The sequence below is a fragment of the Erpetoichthys calabaricus genome, chromosome 1, assembly GCF_900747795.2.
Source record: "Erpetoichthys calabaricus chromosome 1, fErpCal1.3, whole genome shotgun sequence".
NCBI lineage: Eukaryota > Metazoa > Chordata > Cladistia > Polypteriformes > Polypteridae > Erpetoichthys > Erpetoichthys calabaricus.
The window spans coordinates 115,565,141-115,586,327 of record NC_041394.2 but is presented as its reverse complement, the minus strand read 5'-3'; the positions used below and the strand labels follow the sequence as shown (position 1 = coordinate 115,586,327).

The 21,187-nt window shown below is 37.2% G+C and overlaps 3 protein-coding genes across 3 annotated transcripts in view; 2 read left to right on the top strand and 1 right to left on the bottom strand.

Moving 5' to 3' along the window:
* Nucleotides 1-21,187, top strand: part of tulp3 (tubby-related protein 3) — a 470,805-nt gene that overhangs the window by 156,621 nt on the left and 292,997 nt on the right. The gene's annotated exons all lie outside the window — the stretch shown is intronic.
* ndufb2 (NADH:ubiquinone oxidoreductase subunit B2) lies at nucleotides 7,645-15,078 on the bottom strand. The gene is made up of 4 exons (XM_028805503.2): nucleotides 14,866-15,078; nucleotides 12,431-12,575; nucleotides 7,985-8,080; nucleotides 7,645-7,745 (listed from the first exon to the last, which is right to left on the bottom strand). Exons 1-3 carry the CDS (start codon nucleotides 14,949-14,951, stop codon nucleotides 8,006-8,008), a joined length of 306 nt encoding a protein of 101 aa, XP_028661336.1. The 5' UTR covers nucleotides 14,952-15,078; the 3' UTR covers nucleotides 7,645-7,745; nucleotides 7,985-8,005.
* Nucleotides 15,501-20,306, top strand: LOC127528781 (von Willebrand factor A domain-containing protein 3B-like). The gene is made up of 3 exons (XM_051929656.1): nucleotides 15,501-15,656; nucleotides 17,205-17,435; nucleotides 19,716-20,306. Exons 2-3 carry the CDS (start codon nucleotides 17,226-17,228, stop codon nucleotides 20,097-20,099), a joined length of 594 nt encoding a protein of 197 aa, XP_051785616.1. The 5' UTR covers nucleotides 15,501-15,656; nucleotides 17,205-17,225; the 3' UTR covers nucleotides 20,100-20,306.

Here is a 21,187-nt window from a genome sequence, read left to right as displayed (position 1 = left end):
GATACGCCTCTTCATTGAAAAGAAACACTATTTTTCCCTGATGGCAACACAAATTAGACAATGTACAAGTCTCCAACTTAAAGTTTAAATCCGAACAATATATTCAATCTCTTTTCACTGTTCCATTATTCCACTGAGTAATAATTTCCGTTTGTTTGCGCTAATATGATCTTTACCGTCATTTTTTTGAGACTTTCAAATTTTAGTACTTTCATTATCTCTAACCTGCTCTGCATGTGTACAGTGCCAATTCTTTATGACGTTCTACTTTGTCATCTACGGTTTGTCTTTTATTTCCGACCCTGGGTGTGCTTAAATCTCTTACCACAAAGTCTTGTCTTATGGGAAGTGAAAGTATCTCTCTGAAAAAGTCACGTCTCATCCCAGGCTAAAAAGTCTTGTCTCATCCCAGGATTTTTTTTTATTATATTAGAGAGATGTGCTTTTAAATATATAAAATTACTAGGTGGCTTTGCCCCCTGCTCGCTTCTTTCACCAACCCCCAGGCCAGTGCTACGCGCAAGCCACTTTGCAGTTCTGCCGCTTGCGTATGGGGATGTGGATGTACAATTTAAAGAGATTGATATTTTCATGGGAATTGTTATATATGCGTAATAGAACTAACTATTTTACATTACAGCGAGTAATTAACCAAATTAAAAAATAGTAAAATGTAATAATTTGAAAGTAAAGTGTTGTGTTTAAGTTTTTCGTTGCGTTATGCGATTTTGCGTTATACATTCCGTTTGGCTTTGAAATTAACACACAAATATTTTTTAAACTTACACATTTACTGTAAAAAACTTCAGTAAAAACAATTTTTTGAATTAACTTTTCATCAATATCGTATTGAATTTTGATTCTCTGTTTGGACTTGCATCGTGACAACGCAAGAAGATGCTGTCGGATCATCTCCTGTCTTTCTGCTGCTGCTGCTGTCGTGCTGCCCGTCGATTATTTCAAAGCCTGTACAGCCGGTCCTTTTTGCCACTTTGTGTCTCTGCCACTCACATTGTGAAGTGGTGGGGGGGTGCGGGGCTGAACACACGCTATGGAGAAGCGGTCGGATCATCTGCTGGCTTTCTACTGCTGGCGAGCTGCGTGTTTTGCTTGTCGTTGTTTTAAGAGCTGGGAGCAAGTTAAAGTGTCTCTCATGGGACTTCAAATTGTCTTCCGAGAAGATCACGTCTCGTCTCCCTCCCCAAGAATTTTTTTTTTTAAATAGAGAGATAATATAACACTAAGATTAATATAAACACATTCCTACTGTAACTGGGTGTGAGCTTTGCAGACTTGGGCTTAAGATTAAAGATCTGCCCCTCCAATTTTCATTTCAGTGTGACTCACTGTAGCTGGATTTTCTTGGAGCCAAAGTGAAGGTACTAAAAAAAAGGTTACATGTCAATCATAATTAGTAATCAAGATAGCTGAATTCACGGTGTAATGGATGGACTAACTTCCCTTACCTGGCCTGAAGTGCAGCTCCTCTAAATGATCTGTGGAGCAATAATGAGAGATGGCTGTGCCGAATGCACTTGTGCAAGTAAACAAGCAATCAAACAATTCCCCCGTTATGTTCTCCGTAGCCGCACAGCTTTTCTTCTGCACACCAACAGTCACGAGGTCTGACCCGCACGTCAAGTGCACAGAGTTGCCATGGACCCCAGACACACTTCACCACAAAAATATGCAGATGATTTCCATCTCACAAACAGAAGAGGGGCTTGTGTGTCTGATGTCTCGTGTACCACCATAGAATGGAAAAAAGAATAAAGGGCAGAGACGGTGGTTGAATTCACTATACCTGTAAAGCACTTTGCATGAACCCCAACTCTGTTTCACAGCACATCATTGGCTGCCGAAAGAAAAGGTTGAGATCCCAATAACTTGGAAATGTGAAACTGCGGGAAAGTCATCATGGAGTCACATAATTTAAGATCCCCAGTGTAATCTGACATCCTTGGTTGATGAGAGCAGCAAATGCAGTCGCCAGGTTGGACATTCCCTTCTGACCGGATGTAGTGTAATGCAACTTTAATAAGTGAGTTACGTAAAATAATCACAAAAATATTCCTTGAGCAATATTTAGCTACTAATTAGGAACTGCAAGGGTTGGAACAAAAACCAGCAGCTATTGTGTTCATCCACTATTGAACTTTGGCAGTTAACCCATCCTGTCCCAAGCCGTCTTAACTTATGGGCACACTACTTTACGTGGGGGCCTATGATGCTGTTAAGACGGTCCTGAGGCAACAGTCTTAACTAAGCACTGTGCCACCTTGCTGTCCCATTACTTTCAAAGCTCCCTGTCAGACTCTGTCAGGTAGAACACTGCTAGTTTACGGACCACCACTCAGAACAGACACTTCATTTTAATAAGAGTAGTCTGCAGCTCTCCTATTAAATAATTTATAAGTCTTTCAACTAGACATATTAATATTTGATGGTGGTCCTCCTCAGATGTCACCTGTTAAAACACTGTGCACAAGACTGACTATGCTGTGACATTCTAAAGCTAAAGTTCTATTTCTCTGGACTCTGTTTTCAGACACTCAGTTTCATGTTTGGATCCCTTTTGAATTTTGAGTAACTGTTGCCTTCTTTGTAAAATGGACTACTGAGTGTATTGAACCGAAGACAAAATTCAAGAATTCATTTATGTTGTTCAAGGCAACTTGGCCTCTTCAATTTGTTACTGGTGAATGTGAAAGGAGCTGGAAGAAACAGATGTCCTGCATGAAACAGTTTAAAATAAACAGCACAAAAAGAACCATCAGCACCATGTTTACTCTTTAGGTAAGTATACAAACATCCGTCACATACATTAGGTGAACATCTTTGATGTTTAGGATGGAGCACCGGAATCAGACCATTGGGCTTGTTCTTGTTCCTGATGCATTGTGTGCCCTTAAGTAGGTGAGGTGTGTGGAGAACCTTCTGTTGCCATTTTAATTCCAGGACAGTGACCAGTTTGTAAAGTGGTCTATGCTGACATGCTGGTTGCCTGTCTCCATTTTTTTTTTTCAGGTGTTCTCCTCCTCGAAGAGGCCATGCTGCTGACTCCAAAGGATGGCTCATATATATGTGGCTGGCTGGGTTACTGGGCTGGCTGGTGGCTCAGCTGGTGTTTGGGAAATATCCTGGACCAGCCCCTTCCTGTTGTCCTGGGAATACTTGCGCCTCTAGGTGGTTTGCTAGGAGACTGTCTACTTGCCGCACTTATGACTCGGTCCCTTGGAAGGAGATTCCTGTCCCTGGGAGCTGCAGCTTTATTGGCAGTTCAGGTTAGAGAGATGTTCCTCTCGAATTCTCCTACATGGCTGGACAATTTCATAAAAAGCTTACTTAAGATGGACCCTCGATTTGTTTACAGTGTTTTGTGCTGCCCTGCTTGTCTTCTACTGAGTCAGCTGATGCTAAAATCAGGAGCTATGTTTTCTTGGAGATGCCAGAACACAAATCTGAACAAAGACTTGACATGTGGTGTGGGCACCATATTATGTGGCTTGTTTGCATACATTGCGTCTACACTGAGTAAGAACAAAGCTGACATTGCAAAGCACTTTGAGATTGACAACAGTATGTATATTGCCTGGTTCTTTGGGTGGCTTCTGCTTGTTTCTATGATTCATATTAACCAAAACCTTTAACAAATAATACATCTGGCACAGATGTAGAAGAACACAGAACACCATTGTGTGTTATACTGGAGTTTGCTGCTTCAGGCCTGCAAAGCACATGGCAGTGTCTGGCATGACTACCTTTTATCCTTCGCAGGCTGGGTTCAATTCCATGCCTGGTCTCTGTCTCCCTAATTTGTGTGTGCTTGCCATCGCATTTCTAAATGTTCAATGGATTATGTGTGCCCCCTAAATTGCCCCGCTGTGGACTTGTGAGAGTGACAGACTGGCACCTTATGTGTGGTTCATTCACTCACTGCACTCAACAATGTCGATAAGCTCAGCCACACCCAGGAAATTACTGTAATATTATATTCTTTTACTATGTATTATATTATAGTAAGCATGTTAAAAAAAATTACAAATATGGTGATACTGGCAGTAATTGATGTTATGAAGGATGGAACCCTTTCTTAATTTGTACAGACTTGAAATTTTGTTAGATATTTGTATATGAGATATTATATATACACTGTCAAAAGTTTTAGAACACTTCAGTTTTTATGAAATTGCATGCAGCTTAATGTCATGAAATCAAGGCATAGAACAAATAAATAATAGATTCCTTGACTTATTGTTTTATTTACTAAGTGTGCAAAATTCTATTCAATTTTTTCATTCATCAAAGTAGACACCTTTTGCTGATATAACAGCCAATCTGTGCCAACCCTTCCGATTCAGAATACCAGTCACTCTGTGCAAGTCAACAAGTCTACCTCCAGCAAAACAACCCCAGAGCATCACACTTCCTTCTCCATGCTTGACAGTTGTCACACACCGAGGAACCATCCTTTCACAAGCTCAACGGCGTACACACACCCTGCCTGATGAACCGAACATTTTGAATTTGGATTCATCGGCCCGTTAGGCTTTCTTCCAGTTTGCAGTAGTCCACTGCCGGTATTTCCAGGCCTGATTTTGTCCTTTAAGAAATGGCTTTCTCAAACCTGTAGCGCAGTCTTGCAGTACATAGAAACTGAGATGTGCTTTTTTTCAACCACCGTTAACACCTCAATGTTTTTTTGTCTTCTCTCTCTCAGGACAATATATTTGAATTAAATAATTATTTATCCTATTTACTATTGCACTTCCGTGAACAAACTGGAGTGGCAGCTTGAAAATATTGTCAAGTTTTAGACAGATTTATGCATGTCTGAAAACAATTTAACCATCCAGCAAGATGATTGTTTGTGGATCAATTCACATGTAGCACTTATTCCTTTGTTTTCTTTTACCATCAATGCAACGAAAATCTCCCTTTCTGAAAAGAAATAAATGACCAAATAAAATTATAAAAGTCTCACCATAAACATGTTGGGATTTTCTACTTTGCTCTGCTCTACCCTCATTTTATGTTGTGATTGTGCTGTAAGTTTCTTTTTCAGAACTGCATCTCTAATATCTTAAATGAAATTGGTGGAAACTGAAAAATATCTACAGTGCTTATTTGAAATTCAGCAGTTTCTGAACAGTACAAAATGAATGTTTTAACAATTATCAGTCTCCTTCCAACACAAGAGATGTGTACACCGTGTTGATGGATGAGCATGTTATTTATAAATGTGGGCAATGGAGCACAGATGTCAATGAAACTGATCAGAGAACAGGGAAAGCTGCATGACTGCCTCAGTCAGCTTATTTTTTTCTTGACACAGAAGATATTAACATATATTAAAGTGAATGGTCTGCGGTGGGTTGGCACCCTGCCCAGGACTGGTTCCTGCCTTGTGCCCTGTGTTGGCTGGGATTGGCTCCAGCAGATCCCCGTGACCCTGTGTTCAGATTCAGCATGTTGGAAAATGGATGGATGGATAAAGTGAATGGTACATGTTGGTGTAGCTAATTTTTGATACTTTTTCAGATCATTTTTTGTAAATTGTGAAAAGCCAAATCTTCATACATCCTAATGCAAGATTATAAGGATCATTTTGCTTTTTATCCACTGCACTACTTTTAGGTTGTTAAACATCATCACATTTTTTAAGAAATCTGCAATTTATAACATTTTTTTTCTAGTTGAAGCATTTAGTTTTAAAGAAGTATGCATAATAAAGTAAACAGGATGTGCCAATAAGTTAGACATCATGTTTCCTTAAGTAGGAAATAATAATCTTTACCAGTATGGCCTTATAAATACTATGCCTTAGCAGTGGTACGGATGTTTAAGTTCAAGTTTACCATCATATGTACACAGCAGGTGAGACGCTAACAGAGAAGAAGCACCGGGGATTGTCATCTGTTTTTTTAAAGACTGCATCCTTTTGACGTTTTAACCTCGTGTTAAAGGATTGTTATTCTTGTGTATTTTAAACCTCCACTTCACAACTGTTTTAAGGATTATTTATTTAAACATTTATTGAATGCTCTACTGCACTTTGGACACCTGTTTTGATTCTTTTAATAATCAGTTATATTATTTACCAGTGTTATTTATTAAAGGTAGACTACAGTATATATAATTTATCAGTGTTATTTGTTAGGAAAATTGATTTTTATGTTAATATATTTGGGGTGCGGAACGGATTAACTGGATTTCCATTATTTTCAATGGGGAAGTTTGTTCTAGATACGAGAAATTCGCTATACAAGCTCAGTGCTGGAACGAATTAAACTCGTATCTAGAGGTTCCACTGTACTAAAATTCGAACGTCTCAAAAAAATGTGAGTAAAGATTGCATTAGCGCAAACAAACAGAAATTATTACTCGGTGAAAAAACAGAAGAGAGAAAGGAGATCGAATATATGAACATAGGTCATATGACATATTGTTCTGCTTTAAAGTTTAAGTCAGAGACTTGTAGATCGTCTAATTTGTGTTGCCATCAGGGAAAAGTAGTGTTTCTTCCCAATGAAGAGGCGTATCCGTGAGAAATAAAAGATTTGTTATTTGGCAAAATTGAAATCCACAAACACTACAGGCAAAATATCAGAATCTACAATAATCTGTTCACATTCGCATCAATCAATGCTCAAAACATAGATTTACATGATTCAGGACCATACGCTATGAGAATCTGTGGTCCCGCAACAATTAAAGCTACTACAATTTTAATTTCAAAGAAAACATAATTTGGTCAGGTTTATAATTATGATCAGAGAGAAGCGATGCAACAAAGAATTGAAAGAGTTCAACGATCAGACATATTAGAAATTTTACAGCCAATAATGGATACAAATCCATACGTCCAAAAGTATCTCACTTTACACAAAATTAATCTGAAAGACACAGACAAAGAAGTTTTCTTGGATTTCTATATGAGATTTCACGCAAGATGAGACTTTGTGCCAAGAGATTTAACCACGCTTGGGGCTGGAAATAAAAGACAATAGAAGACAAAGTAGAACGTCGCAAACAGGTTCAAAAACGTTGGTGTGATACACATGCAGAGCAGGTTAGAAATAATGAAAGTACTAAATTTCAAAAGTCACAAAAAATGATAGTAAAAATTGCATTATCACTAACAAAAGGAAAAAATTACGCAGTGAAATAACGGAACAATGAAAAGAACGAATATATGGACATAGGTGATATGACACAAGTATGTAGATATTGTTCAGATTTAAACTTTAAGTTGGAGACTTGTAGATCATCTAATTTGTGTTGCCATCAGGGAAAAGTAGTGTTTCTTCCCAATGAAGAGGCGTATCCACGAGAATTAAAAGATTTGTTGTTTGGTGAAAGTGAAATCCACATATGCGAGCGGCGAAGACGCAAAGTGGCTGGCACATGGAGCAGGCCGAGGAGTTGGCAAGTGAAGCACACTAGTTTTATATAAAAAATACAGCAGTATCTTTTCCACTTACAATCTAGGTTTAGTCGTATGAGGGGAGATCATCACAAACTGTTGCCGGCATTGTAATTAAGGTGGTAATGAATACTTTTAATTGACCTTATAAAATTTCAAAAAGGGTGAATGCAAAATAAATGAAAACAATAATTTTCAGAAAGAAACAGCACACAAAATATGGAGCCACAAATTTAATAAACTACAGTTTGTATATACAGTGTGGATTGCTTTGTTATATCCAATAGAACAATTATTTTCATATGTATAATCCAATAATCTGTAAGAAAAATAAAAAAATAAGCGGTCAGTTTTATCTTGTTCATTCAATTTCTATTTCTACCATTCATCTCAACTGTTTGAACAATGAATGAATATAAGAATGAATATAAGAATTATAAGAATATAAGAAAATAATGAATATGAGAACTGATTATCAGAATAAGACATTATATTAGTAAGCAGGCAATACACAAGAATACAGCACATTTTTTAATTAAAAAAAAAAAACGTACTTACAGTAAAAAAGTATACTATTGTTTACTCTTCTTCATCAGTAGGGATACCCAATTCCTCATCTGTCCACTGTGAGGCATCAGGCCAGGGAAAGTGACCCTGAAATAAGACATTATGTAAACGTTATAATGCATTGTAACAATCACACATATTGGTAATAAATCGGCTTGGGTGTTTGTGTTGCAGTGTTTTGCTGTATGTCACACACTAGTCCAACCACGCCACCTATAGCTCTCTTTAAAGAATGGTTACGGCTTTATGTAGATTAGACAACTGTTTAGGAAAGATTCCATCTTGAAAAACCGTTCTCCTAACAGACTAAAAGCACATTCGAACTCCAGCTACCTGACATAATTCTCTCTTACCCTTCTCTTATTCACTTTTTACAGTTCTATGCCAGACTTTGAGGAATTTATTGCTGCAAGCAAAGAAAAGCTTCTTTCCTTTCTCATAAATGACAATCAAATGTCTGACATTACTTATGGCATTTTAATGGATTTTATTTAAACTGTCATTTTTAAGGGACTTTGAAACTACTGTTATTTTTACATTATTTTAAACATACGTAGCTCCCACATGTCAGGTGCAAATGTCTCTCTCTCTCTCTCTCCTAACTAGCTGCAGTTTTGACACAAACTGCCTAAAAACAATAAGGTATATCTTAAATTTAATTCAGTTATCCCTATTCCTCTACTACAGATTTAAACAAAAGGTTACTTTTCGACTTCCCTACTGTAGCAGTAAAATTATGTCCTTTTCACTTCCTGCATCAAAACTTAAGTCATGCCTTACAGGAACTCAGGCCTCCAACCCAAATCTTACAATACAGAATTTTTCTTAAAAAGTGTACTACAGTACTCCAGCTAATCTGAAGCAACAATATTACACCGACACTTTAATCATTTTTAATTTAGCCAGTCACAAAGGAACGTCCAAACTGTATAAACTCAATAATTCCTTGGACATTGAGACAAATTAAAATCAATGTCATTCTATCAAACTCAGCTTAATATGAACCCAGAGGATCTAGTGCGAAAGTCCCTTTAAAACCACACAAGTAGTTCTTAAAAGTTTGCACAGACTTAAGCTACTGCTATTACAAATAAATCATAAATGACTGAAAATTGTTAGATATGTCTGGAAGAAGAATTCAATTGTGTGAAGCACAATGTTTCAGAAGAGAAAACAATGGAGAGGATGAGTTAAGTAGGCCTGAAACAAATTGAAAATTGCTTTTGAATGGACAAACCTCACATTCTTGGGTGTTTTGGGAGTGTAGTGATTGGATTTACTGTTTTTGCGTCTCAGCACCTTCCTATCATTAAGTAAATATGAATTCTGCAGTTTACCAGAGATTAACTTAAGTAAAAATGTTTGGCTGTCTGTTTAAAAAAAAAAAAAAAAAAAAAAAAAAAAGCATAGCCAAAAACGATCATTGAACAGGACAATAATCCTTAATAGTCCATTAAATACAGAAAGTGAAGCACAAATCAAAATTCAATAGTCTAAATTCACCAGGTATTTAGTTTTCCACTTTTTACACTAGAAATGCTTAATCTTCCAAAACACTGAATTTAGGATTTTCCTTTAGGTTCCCATACATTAAACGCCTACTTTCTTACAGAATTAAATACAAATATACAGAGAATTAAAGATGAGGACAGGTTAACTATGTATCTGATAACCATTTGTATGTGAATATCTAAACCTACACATCACCAAGTGTGTGGATGCCAGAGTTGAAAATGAAATGTCCTAATTATTAGCTCTTCTATGGATGCTGTACAAATATAAAAAAAAACTGCAAACACCACCTTCACACCTATTTTGCCTTGAAAAGCTCAAGAATGTATTCTCCTTTCAGCAAATATAAAGGTCTTGTTTCTCCATCTGGCAGTAGCTTGATCTTGTCTGCCTGTAACTAACTAAAAAGCATTCTGTTGATCATGTACATGGTGTTAAGTTCACCTTTTTGTCAGCAGTAAGAATAAATAATTTGAACAAAGATCTATCAAATGATTTATCTTTATTGGAAAAATATTTTGCAAAACTATTTGCAAAAGTTGGTATTGTAGCTTTGGGACGGCAGGGAGTCAAATGTTAAAGTGGAGGCTGTGAACACATGGCATTCTGGATTTTCCACCAAATATGCCTTCAGCAGACGCTCTGCTCCGTTCTGCTGTAGTAATGCTTAAAAAAAAGTTTTTTGGATGTGACAATCCACAATTCAGATACGGCAACTGAAGGATGATGCTTGCTGTCACTGTATTGAGGCCTGGAAGGCAGCATTTCCACTGTGGTTTCAAAATACATTCTACACAGGTAAAATCCTTGCATAGACAGAAAAAGAGAAATGAGGAGGAAAAGAAAAAAATGCCCAACTGCAAACAAATTATCGTTAATATTATACACATAATGAAATGCTACAAAAACAGTTGTATACCTTAACACCATTTAAGATCTTCACATAAATATTAATTTATTTTTAAATAAACAGACATGCATACACAGACACCCATGACTAGCCAAAAATTTTAGAACACTTGGTGGAAACAAGATTATAACTGTGCTTTAAACAGCATAAATCTGTCTAGAAACACTTATGATATAAGACAAATATCATGTAACTCAATATTAAAAAAAAAAAAAAAAACATTTACTGTAAAACAAGAAGATTTCAGTCTATGTATTACATGGTCTTTGAATACTGAAAGAACTTTAAAATTTGTTTCTCTTGAGTGCTAGTTTTTTGATTGCCCACAGCAGCACCTTAACTGATCATATTGTTCTATGTTCATTCAGTAATTACAAATTTTTACCCATGCTTCCTCTATTATAGTACATTATAGTGGACCCACAGCTGTTACTAAAAATAATGAGAAAAAGTTAATGGGGTAACATGATAGTTAGCTGTGGGAATATCTAAGGAAACAATTTTATTGCTGTTCTGACAAAATTTTAATATGCATTTCTGGTACTTAACTAACGCAGACTCTAGCATTTTTTGGATGTGTATATTTTGATGAAAATTTTAAATTTTTTATGCACATTACCTGTTGTTAATGCATCTAACAACATAGTACTGCTTAAAATAGTTATTTTCTATTTGGGAATAACAATTTCTTGCATTAAAAACTTGTTTTTCTACAGTATAACATGTAGAGGCCTCTTAATTATATTCCATTTTATCAAACCAATGTTTACTTTACTTGAAAATACTAAGTAATGAATAACAGAAAGTTCTGTTACTTGTAAAATATTACTTATTCCTGCAACATAGAACTGCCCAAAACAGTGGTTCCTAGCTTGAAAGTACTATTTCTAGTGTTTCCAGTGATACAGTTTCAGGCCTTAGTTATATTTGATTTTACTAAAACCAGTGTCTACATATCCCAAATACCCAATGTAACTCATTACGGTAAGGTTAACACTGTAGTTGTTCATGTAATATGGAACTGCTCACAAGACACATTTATACAGTTTAAAGTGCACACGTGTGATTAACCTGTTTAAATTAGTTTCCCATAAAAAAAACTTACTGTAGTATATTATATATAAAACACCATTTAAATCAATTCTTTACTCTGTTATTAAGAACCATGTTTGAAATTAGTTCTGCACATCTGTATTCTATATCTGGACTTGATCACTATTAGAAAACTGGTTCTCCCGTGCCAAGATAAATTTGAAGATTCAAGTGTCATTAAATAGCCAGCCAAAGACCTTTTTCATTATTTAGAAATTGTTGGTTTCTAATAGCTTTACTGTCTGACTTCTAAGGTCTACAAAATGTTGGCTAATTTGGAAATAAAAGACCATTCACTTGTAGCCTAACAGTTTAACCCTCTGTCACTCACACCTGTGCATTAGAGCAAGGGTGGGCCATTGTAAGGTCATGTTAAAATTCTAAATGATAACGCTCAGAAAAATGAATAAATAATACAAAACCAATAAACCTGCTAAATATAGTCTTTTCTGTGTTATGCTTATCTGTGCCTCATGCTGTCTTTTATGTGATCTATCAGCAATTATCATAGCTTTGAGTTACCTTAGGTACAAGTATAAAACAAAGAAAGGTAAGGAAAATAAAATTGAAGCCTTACTAAAATAACTCATTAATTATTAGCATTGCTAAAAATAAACCATATAATTAACATCAATAAATCCTTATGGTACTTTTCTATTATCGTGACACAAATCGTATTATCGTGATGAACGACAGGAAACTTACGATTAGGCACCTAATAGGAATTTTAAGTTTAGGCACCCAAAAGGGACATTAACATTAGGGACCTATAGGTAACTATGCTCCACCCCCACTAACTTTAAGATTAGTATTTGTAATTGGGGTAGGCCAATCTTTGCGTCACGATAATAGAAAAGTACCATCCTTTACTCTTGCTCGCACTTCTAGTTATCAGATTAGAAACCAGATGAAGTAGTACTCACAAGGACTGCGTCAGGATTATGCCAAAAATGCCAGAGAATCCAGAACCACATGGCACTGCTAAGAAATTCTGCATGAAACTTCTGGTTCCTTGTCATTTGTGGAGCCTGCCTGTACTGAGGTTCAATATGGACACCACCACCCGCTCTAGGTCACAAAGAAGGTAAGGTGGGCAGGGGAAAACAAAAAAAAAATACATAAATCACTTGTACAGGTTTCTCACATACTTATCATCATTAAAAGACTTTAAACTTTACAGCTTATTCATGGTGATGCTACATAACGTAAAAGGTGTCTAAAAGCACATTTTCTAAACTAAACTCTTAAAAATAAACCAAATATTACACAAGATTTAAATTTGGCCCTCATAAGGTGTTTTAAGGGTTAATGAGGGGTGTAAACAAATCAATAAACGGCCACTTAAAATGCTTGCTTATATCATGTTAACATGTGCTATGTGAGTTAAATTCTACAAATTCGTAAAAAGAGTACCTTTATACCACATTTATTTTACTAGTTTTACATATAAAGTGAACGAAACTGCCTCCCCACGTTTTAAATAATTTTTTCTTTGTCAGTTTTTTATGCTACCCACTCCTACCAGATAACCCATGTATGCTGTACACTGTAAAATACAGCAAACTGGTTCAGTCAACAGTGTTGCTGCCTCAAAGCATCTAAATTTTGGGGGGCTCCCTATGTTTCTATGAGCTTCCTTTTGCAACATGGATTTTATCTCACAGTACAGGACAGGGTGCTTTGTGGACTGCCAATACACCTTGGACTGGTGTAAGTAAAGTGAGCAGTATGCTTTTCTGACCAGGTTTGACTTCCTATTTTGTGCCCCCTCCTGCTGACACAGGGTTTGACTACCTTTGACCCTGCATGTAAAAAAGCAATTTGAGAAAACGGATATTCTAAAAGCACATCAGGCGACATATTCTGTACACCTCAGTAGCATTTTTTTAAATTAGTATTTATTGAAATCTATACCAATGTGTCAAGAGACCCAATGCGATGTAAATTTTAAAAAAAGTACTTGAATCTATGTTGAATAAACAGAATGATTTGTCTTTTCCACAGTGCCAACCAAGTGTATTTCATAAATTTATCTGGAGTAGGTCAGATACATTAATTAAAAAGAAACATGCTTAAAGTTTTGCTGTACTGTAATATACTTTATCAATTCATTCTCAGAACTTGCTTTCCATGTATGAGGGTCGTGGGAGTCCCAGCCTACTGTTAGCACTGAGCACAAAGTATAAACTTGTCCTGGCATTCCAGGGACAAGGACTCTCCGCTTGCTCTGTCATTTACACATATGCCCCATTATTGATGGTAAATTTTAATTAACTACACATCTATCAACCATGGAAAGAAATAATATAGTATTGCAGTTTAAATAGTCTGTAAACACTGTGTCAAAGATTAAAGTAACTACACTGAAGCTTGTGTCTAGAATTAGAAGACTTGTTAAGAAACTTCTCTAGTGCTGCAGTCAGTTACAGACAGGTGGGATCTGAACCTCCAACCTTTCACACCTACCCAAAACCATTACCCTAATTTTACCTGCAAATATCAAAACTCAATTTATTAATTCAGTTTTACCTGAACATATCACGGCTTGTGTTATAAAGCAATTTACTTTACAGAACAAAACGAACACCACACTTTAGGCTACCCTCCCAGTTACTGAACAGCTTGGAAATATCCGCCATTGAAATGATCCTGATTGGACGTTTTACACAATGATTTTTATTGATGTTTAGAAAGTCATATATTACTCGTCTTTTATATTCTACTTAATGCACGGTCTCGGAGTTTAGCAACTAAGCATTTTACTACATATTCTACCGTATTTGTAAATTATATGAGACAATCAAATTTGATTTGATGTACTCTTAAAAAACGGTGTGCATTAATAAGTACATGCTGTACAAAAATAACGACATTTATCAAAAATTGTCACTAACATAATCTCTCGTCATAAGATATACAAATTACAAACATCCGACTGTACATACCTAATATTTCATATATTACTGTATATCTATTTTTCTATATGCCACATGCTTTTCTAAATACATACAAATGTCGCTTCTCATGGATTCACCTCAAGAATTAACTGTACACATAAAAGTTTAAAATATGCATACACAGACTGCATTAGCAATATATTTGATTTGTAGAAATGTAACATAAGCAAAAACACTGGCGGGTTAGTGTATGAGCATCATCTGAAAAGAATCATCAAACAAACACTGCAAGGCCGTTAACTACATTTTTTTAACCATGAATCCTGGAATATGCACAAGTAACCAACACCAAAATGGGAAATACACACAGGTGGAGAGATTCGGCAACATGCGTCAAAAAATAAAATCATAATACATTTGACTTTGCAATTCTCTTAAAACACATATCTAGTCAAACATACTTTCTGAATCCAACTCGCGCTGGACCTCGGCTAAGCAGCTGTGACCCGGCCCGAAATACGGACCCGATTCTTACTAGAGAAGACATTTCTCTGGTTTCAATGTAGTTTCCTTTAAATTGTACTTTTATTTTATTTCATTTGTCCTTTGTACACAGACAGACAGCCTGCCAAATGTCACCTCTCTTGTCTGAACCTTTGAAACCTTCTAACAAGGCGTGTTACCATTGGTTAATTTCGCACATGCGCACCAAGGATCCAGCGACGGGGAGATTTATCAATGGAAGAGGGGAGGAAGCGAAAAACGACACAAATGCTGTAAAGAAACATACACACACACCAAAAGGTTTGCCAATGTCTAGTACCAGCAAGTAGGTCTTAATAAGACGTTGCAGTTTGGGACAATAAATACACAATTACACTACGTTTTTCCTTTACAAATAAGTAAATAAGTTGGTATTACCAGGCTCTTTTGAGGTTTGGATTCTGTTTTTTCAGTTGTTTTTTGATTAAGTACATCAAGGCAAATATTATAAATGTTTAACAAGGATAATATTTAAAATTAATGTGTCGTCATGACTGAATATCTTGGCGTATAATGGTATTTGAACACCCCCCCCCCCCCCCCCCCCCCCCCCCATATTGTACAACTTGAACTATTCCTGTCGCCAGGCAACTTATATACAATCCTGTCCTCGAGATGCTGCACTTCGGCGAACTACTTTGTATTGAGGAAATAATCAAAGCTTTAGCATCATTTATTACTGCCCCCTAAATATTTACTTCTGTTGAAGGTGAGTACACACTAATTTGAATATTTTAACACTACGTTAAGCGTGGTACTGGAATGACGTTTCAATTAAAGTCACAATTATGTATGTGTCGGAAAAATTAATGAAAGTCTACATATACGACGACATTCGGATCAATATGTTCAATGCCTTATTCAGCCCCTCTTGTATCTGCCACATTCAGGACTTAAGACACCGTGTTTGTTTACTGTTTTGGCCTGTAGAGTGAATGTGTGTGTTTTGTACAAGCAATAATCCTGACAGCACAACCACACGCACCACTGGCACCAGCGCTGAGGGAAGTGGTGTGTTTTCTTAGTATTTGGAGAAATCGCCTTTTTCTAATACGTCGGAGGTCATGCTCACCAATTTGGTCCTTGCAGCAGTGGAAGTATTAGGACAATTCATAATGTAGCTGAGGGCGGCACGGTGGCGCAGTGGGTAGCGCTGCTGCCTCGCAGTTGGGAGATCTGGGGACCTGGGTTCAATTCCCGGGTCCTACCTGCGTGGAGTTTGCATGTTCTCCCCGTGTCTGCGTGGGTTTCCTCCGGGGGCTCCGGTTTCCTCCCACAGTCCAAAGACATGCAGGTTAGGTGGATTGGCGATTTTAAATTGGCCCTAGTGTGTGCTTGGTGTGTGGGTGTGTTTGTGTGTGTCCTGCGGTGGGTTGGCACCCTGCCCGGGATTGGTTCATGCCCTGTGTTGGCTGGGATTGGCTCCAGCGGACCCCCGTGACCCTGTGTTCGGATTCAGCGGGTTGGAAAATGGATGGATGGATGGATGGATGGATAATGTAGCTGAGGTCTGGCAGCTTAAAATTATGGACTGTGGGAAGAAACTGGAGCACCCGGAGGAATCGCACGCAGACATTGGGAGAACATGCAAAGTCCACACTGGGAGAACCTGGGATGCAAACCCTGGTCTCCTTACTGAGAGTCAGCAGTGCTACCACTGTGCCACCATGCCTCCTACTGGATACAGGACAGGTACAAAACTGTTTAGTAGACTTCCACTATTCTATGAATTCAACTTCAAAGTAATTTTTTCAGCCTTCATTATTTTCTTCTTTGTTTACTCGTAACCAAAATAAATACTAATTTCACAGCCATTCCACATGCAGATTAACTGACATCTAGTATGACCAGTTTGTCCACATGGTTCATATATGTGAAAAAGGTTACCATACTATAAAATTTTGCCCCCAAAAAGCTGGAAGTCATAATTAAGTCTGCACCAATGCATGGTTAACCTTCAGTTGAATTTTTCTTTTTTATATACTGTAGATGTTTAAAAAAACAGATGGACAAATGATTGTTACCAGCTTTTTTACATACTGTGCATTTATATGTCTTTATGCTCTCTGTCATTATTAAGTCTAATACTGTAAATCAGTAAACAAGATATAGTTTTTTGCATAAAGTATGTTCATAACATTGTCACCTTGCCTGATTTGGCATGGAATCACTAAATCATTTCAAACCATGTCTCTGCAGAATCATATGAAACTCTGACAAGGTTCAAGTCTACAGTAATTCTGCTTCTGTGTTTCAGGTTATTTTTAATCCCACGGCAATGCCAGCACACAGATCTCATTGCCATGTCCATGGACCTCCAAACATGTTTCATGGCATTAGAGAGTGGAATGTCATCTTTGTGCTGGATACATCAGGAAGCATGTATGAAAGCTTGCAAGCTGTGAAGGATCACCTTATTCAGGAGCTGAACTGTAGGGCCCAGGCTCTTCCTCACTTTAAATTTAACATAATTGAGTTTAACAGTAAGGTAAATGACTTTCAAACATTAATTTATAATTGATGAATAAACACTGATTCTTTTTCAGCATGTACCCATAGGCAAGAGTTGAAATAACTAGTCCTTTGGCAAATAATTCTAAACAACTGTTTTCATAAATAATGTATATACTATTGACAAACTGTACTGTAGTAATTATTTGTTCGTTTAAAATATTTGTTTATCACATTTTCTTGCAGCATTATCCCTTTTTATTTCACCAACCATTAGTTTGCCTTTTGGTTAATACACATACCTTAATCCACAAGGTGTCCTTTGTACTTCTTTTTGGGCTCTGATCTGGCTGTGGCCTCAATGTGACATAACAGTGGAGCCTGCACATACAGTAATGAACCATAGCAACATATTGAAGTGTGTGCTCCCACAAAATTCCCCAACTCATAGATAGATAGATAGCTAGATAGATAGATACTTTATTAATCCTAAGGGGAAATTCACATACTCAGCAGCATATTGATAATAAACAATATTTAATTAAAGAGTGACAAAAATGCAGGTATAACAGACAATAACTTTGTATAATGTTAACGTTTACCCCCCCGGGTGGAACTGAATAGTTGCATAGTGTGGGGGAGGAATGATCTCCTCAGTCTGTCAGTGGAGCAGGACAGTGACAGCAGTCTGTTGCTGAAGCTGCTCTTCTGTCTGGTGATGACACTGTTTAGTGGATGCAGTGGATTCTCCATAATTGACAGGAGCCTGCTGAGCGCCCGTTGCTCTGCCACGGATGTCAAACTGTCCAGCGCCGTGCCTACAATAGAGCCTGCCTTCCTCACCAGTTTGTCCAGGCGTGAGGCATCCCTCTTCTTTATGCTGCCTCCCCAGCACACTGCCGCATAGAAGAGGGCACTCGCCACAACCATCTGATAGAAAATCTGCAGCATCTTATTGCAGATGTTGAAAGACACCAGCCTTCTAAGGAAGTATAGTCGGCTCTGTCCTCTCTTGCACAGAGCATCAGTATTGGCAGTCCAGTCCAGTTTATCATCCAGCTGCACTCCCAGGTATCATATAATATCTTTGGGAGATTAGATTTCACTGGTCTGATGCTTCAATGGACCATCTGTCTTCTTCATTTTTGCTATGCAAGGTACCTCATCTCTGTTTACATAAAATATGTTTGAATATGTTATTCTATGAATAACAAATTTTCTTAATGTCTAATTCACTCAATCAACTTGGCCGCTTACTTAAAGAAGAGGTTTGTGTATTAGATTTAGTGGTCATTTTTGGAGTTTGGAATTTCTCCTTATGATTGAAAGTAGGTGGATGGATGATGATTAGTAAATGAATACAGCAGCAGTAGTAGATGTAATGTGATGCTAATGAGATGTCTGAAAAAAATCTGACAAGCAGCAGTGGAAAGTAAATGTCAAACTGTGCCCAACAGAAGTGTAATTAACATAATATAACATTCTATATGTTATAATTCAGGGTTGTTGGGGTCAAGCCTATCTCGACAGCACTGGGTACAAGGCAAATAATCTTCCCTGGAAAGGTTCCCACTCCATTGCATGGCCCACTCACACATACGTCCTATTCACACAGCGCCATTTTGAGTTCAGTTAATTTACTCTGCATGTCTTTGGGCATGTAGAGGTAAAACATAGAATTCAGAGGAAAACACACACAGATATGGGGAGAATGTATCATCTCCATGTAAATGATGAGTGAGCATAGGATTGAAACTCAGGATGCTAAGATCCATACGTCAGCAATGTTAATCAGAGGTGCAATTAATCCTATTCAGTTTAGCTCTACAGCTATGTACACATTCCAGCACTATTTATATATGAATCAAATGCATTTAAAATAAGAGGTACATGATTCTATATTTGTTAATATTGCTATCTCAAACTTTGCTTTTCAAGATTTTTTTATGATTAAATGTTAAGCTTAAATGGTCCCATTGGAATTTATACTATGCTGAGCCTGTTTAGGTTAAAGTTGCTTAAATAATGGATGAAATACAGGTTATTAGACAAGGGTGGTTAAATCGCTATTATTTGTGTGGAGCTGTACAGATCATGGATGTGTGTTTTTAACAATACACATTAAATATTTCCTGCCATTGTTTTGAATAGCAAGGTTTAGTTTTAGCGTTTTTTTTGTAGTTTCTATAATATTTAACTTATACTGTCTTTACTTCACAATATATACATCCATACATCATTTTACCAGTTGAGCACTGTTTTGTATACTGCAGATTTTATATTATGCTTAGTTCATTGTTTTTCTTCTTGCCCCTAGGTCAGAAAATGGTGTGACCGCTCTGTGTGGTGCAGTCCAAATTCTCTTGCTGAGGCTGTGTCTTGGATACTTTGCCTGGAATGCCAATCAGTTTCAGATGGCCTGTCTACAGTTACAGCTCTCAATGAGGCCCTTTTAGACCCACACTGTCATGCTGTGTGCTTGGTCACAGATGGGATTCCATATTGCCCTATTAGGGAACCCACCTGCAGGCCTTGCCAACCTCACAAAGTACCAATACATGTGGTGTGTGTCAGTGGGAATGACAGACAAAGCCCACCCCAAAACTTCCTACTGGAGGTGACACAAGAGACAGGGGGAACCTTCCGCATGTTATCCCTGGAGACAGTAAGTGCAAAGAAGGTGGTGGACATTATGTTGTAGTATTGCTACTGTCAATGCTGTATGGAATCAAATACAATTTACTAGTAGAAATGTATTAATAGGATGTATAAAACAGTATATTCAGGTCAAGAAAAGCACAAAGAGTAATCCTGACATTTCACTAACTGGTGTTTGATGCTTCAATAAATTTCAACCAATATCAAAAGAAAAACATAATGAAAATAGCAAATTTGATTACTTGTGTAAATATGAGGTTGCAATTTAAAAACAGGACAGACAATGGTTATTTGATGTCTTTTGGTTTAGTATGTCAATAGAAAAGAATATATTTTAGAGTTCCAAGCATTCTTTTGGCAAAAAGTGAAGCAATGCAATAAGATTTATAGTTATAGACCACTCTCCAAATGAAGAAAGTGAAATATTTGTAGGCATATAGCCCCATGTTTGATTAAGCAAATGAAATAAACCAGTGCTAATGATCAATGACATATTGTGTAGTGTGATGGACAACATGCTGTACTGACATCCCAGCCGGAGTTGGTTTGAGGTCCTAACCTGAACAGGACGCCCATAATATGGAAGGACAGGGGAGAGCAACAATTCCTACTTCTTCTCCTCCTGTACACTAGATGGCAGCAGCCCTTAATATCGGTACCATTCGGACACCATGAATTGTAGTTCAGTAGTGCAACCCTACTGGGGTCTGTAGGTGTCACTATGGGGTACTGCAGGGAGTTACACAGAAATGCTTTCAATGGGCGAAGTCTTGGCACTGGAAGTACTCTCGGGTCCCCCATAAAAGACCACACTGCCTTGTCCAGGCAAGTCAGACAGGCAATAGAGAAAGAGAGAGAGAAGAAAGAAAAATAGGCCTCTTGTATGTCTGTTTTTTATACAAGGTATTTGTAATAAAAACCCTTTTGTTTGAACTCAGGACTGTGTTTGTGCATTTCTGTTTGGAGGTTTAGGGCTCAGTGGCACCCTTTAGCCTTCACAATAGGTTGAACTGAAGTGATTAACTGAAAAACAAACAGTTGTGTAGAGAGAATAAAACTAAAAGATGGCCATACCAAATGTTGACTTCATTTATGTTTTTCTCAGTTTACTGCAGCTTTAGGAAGTGTATT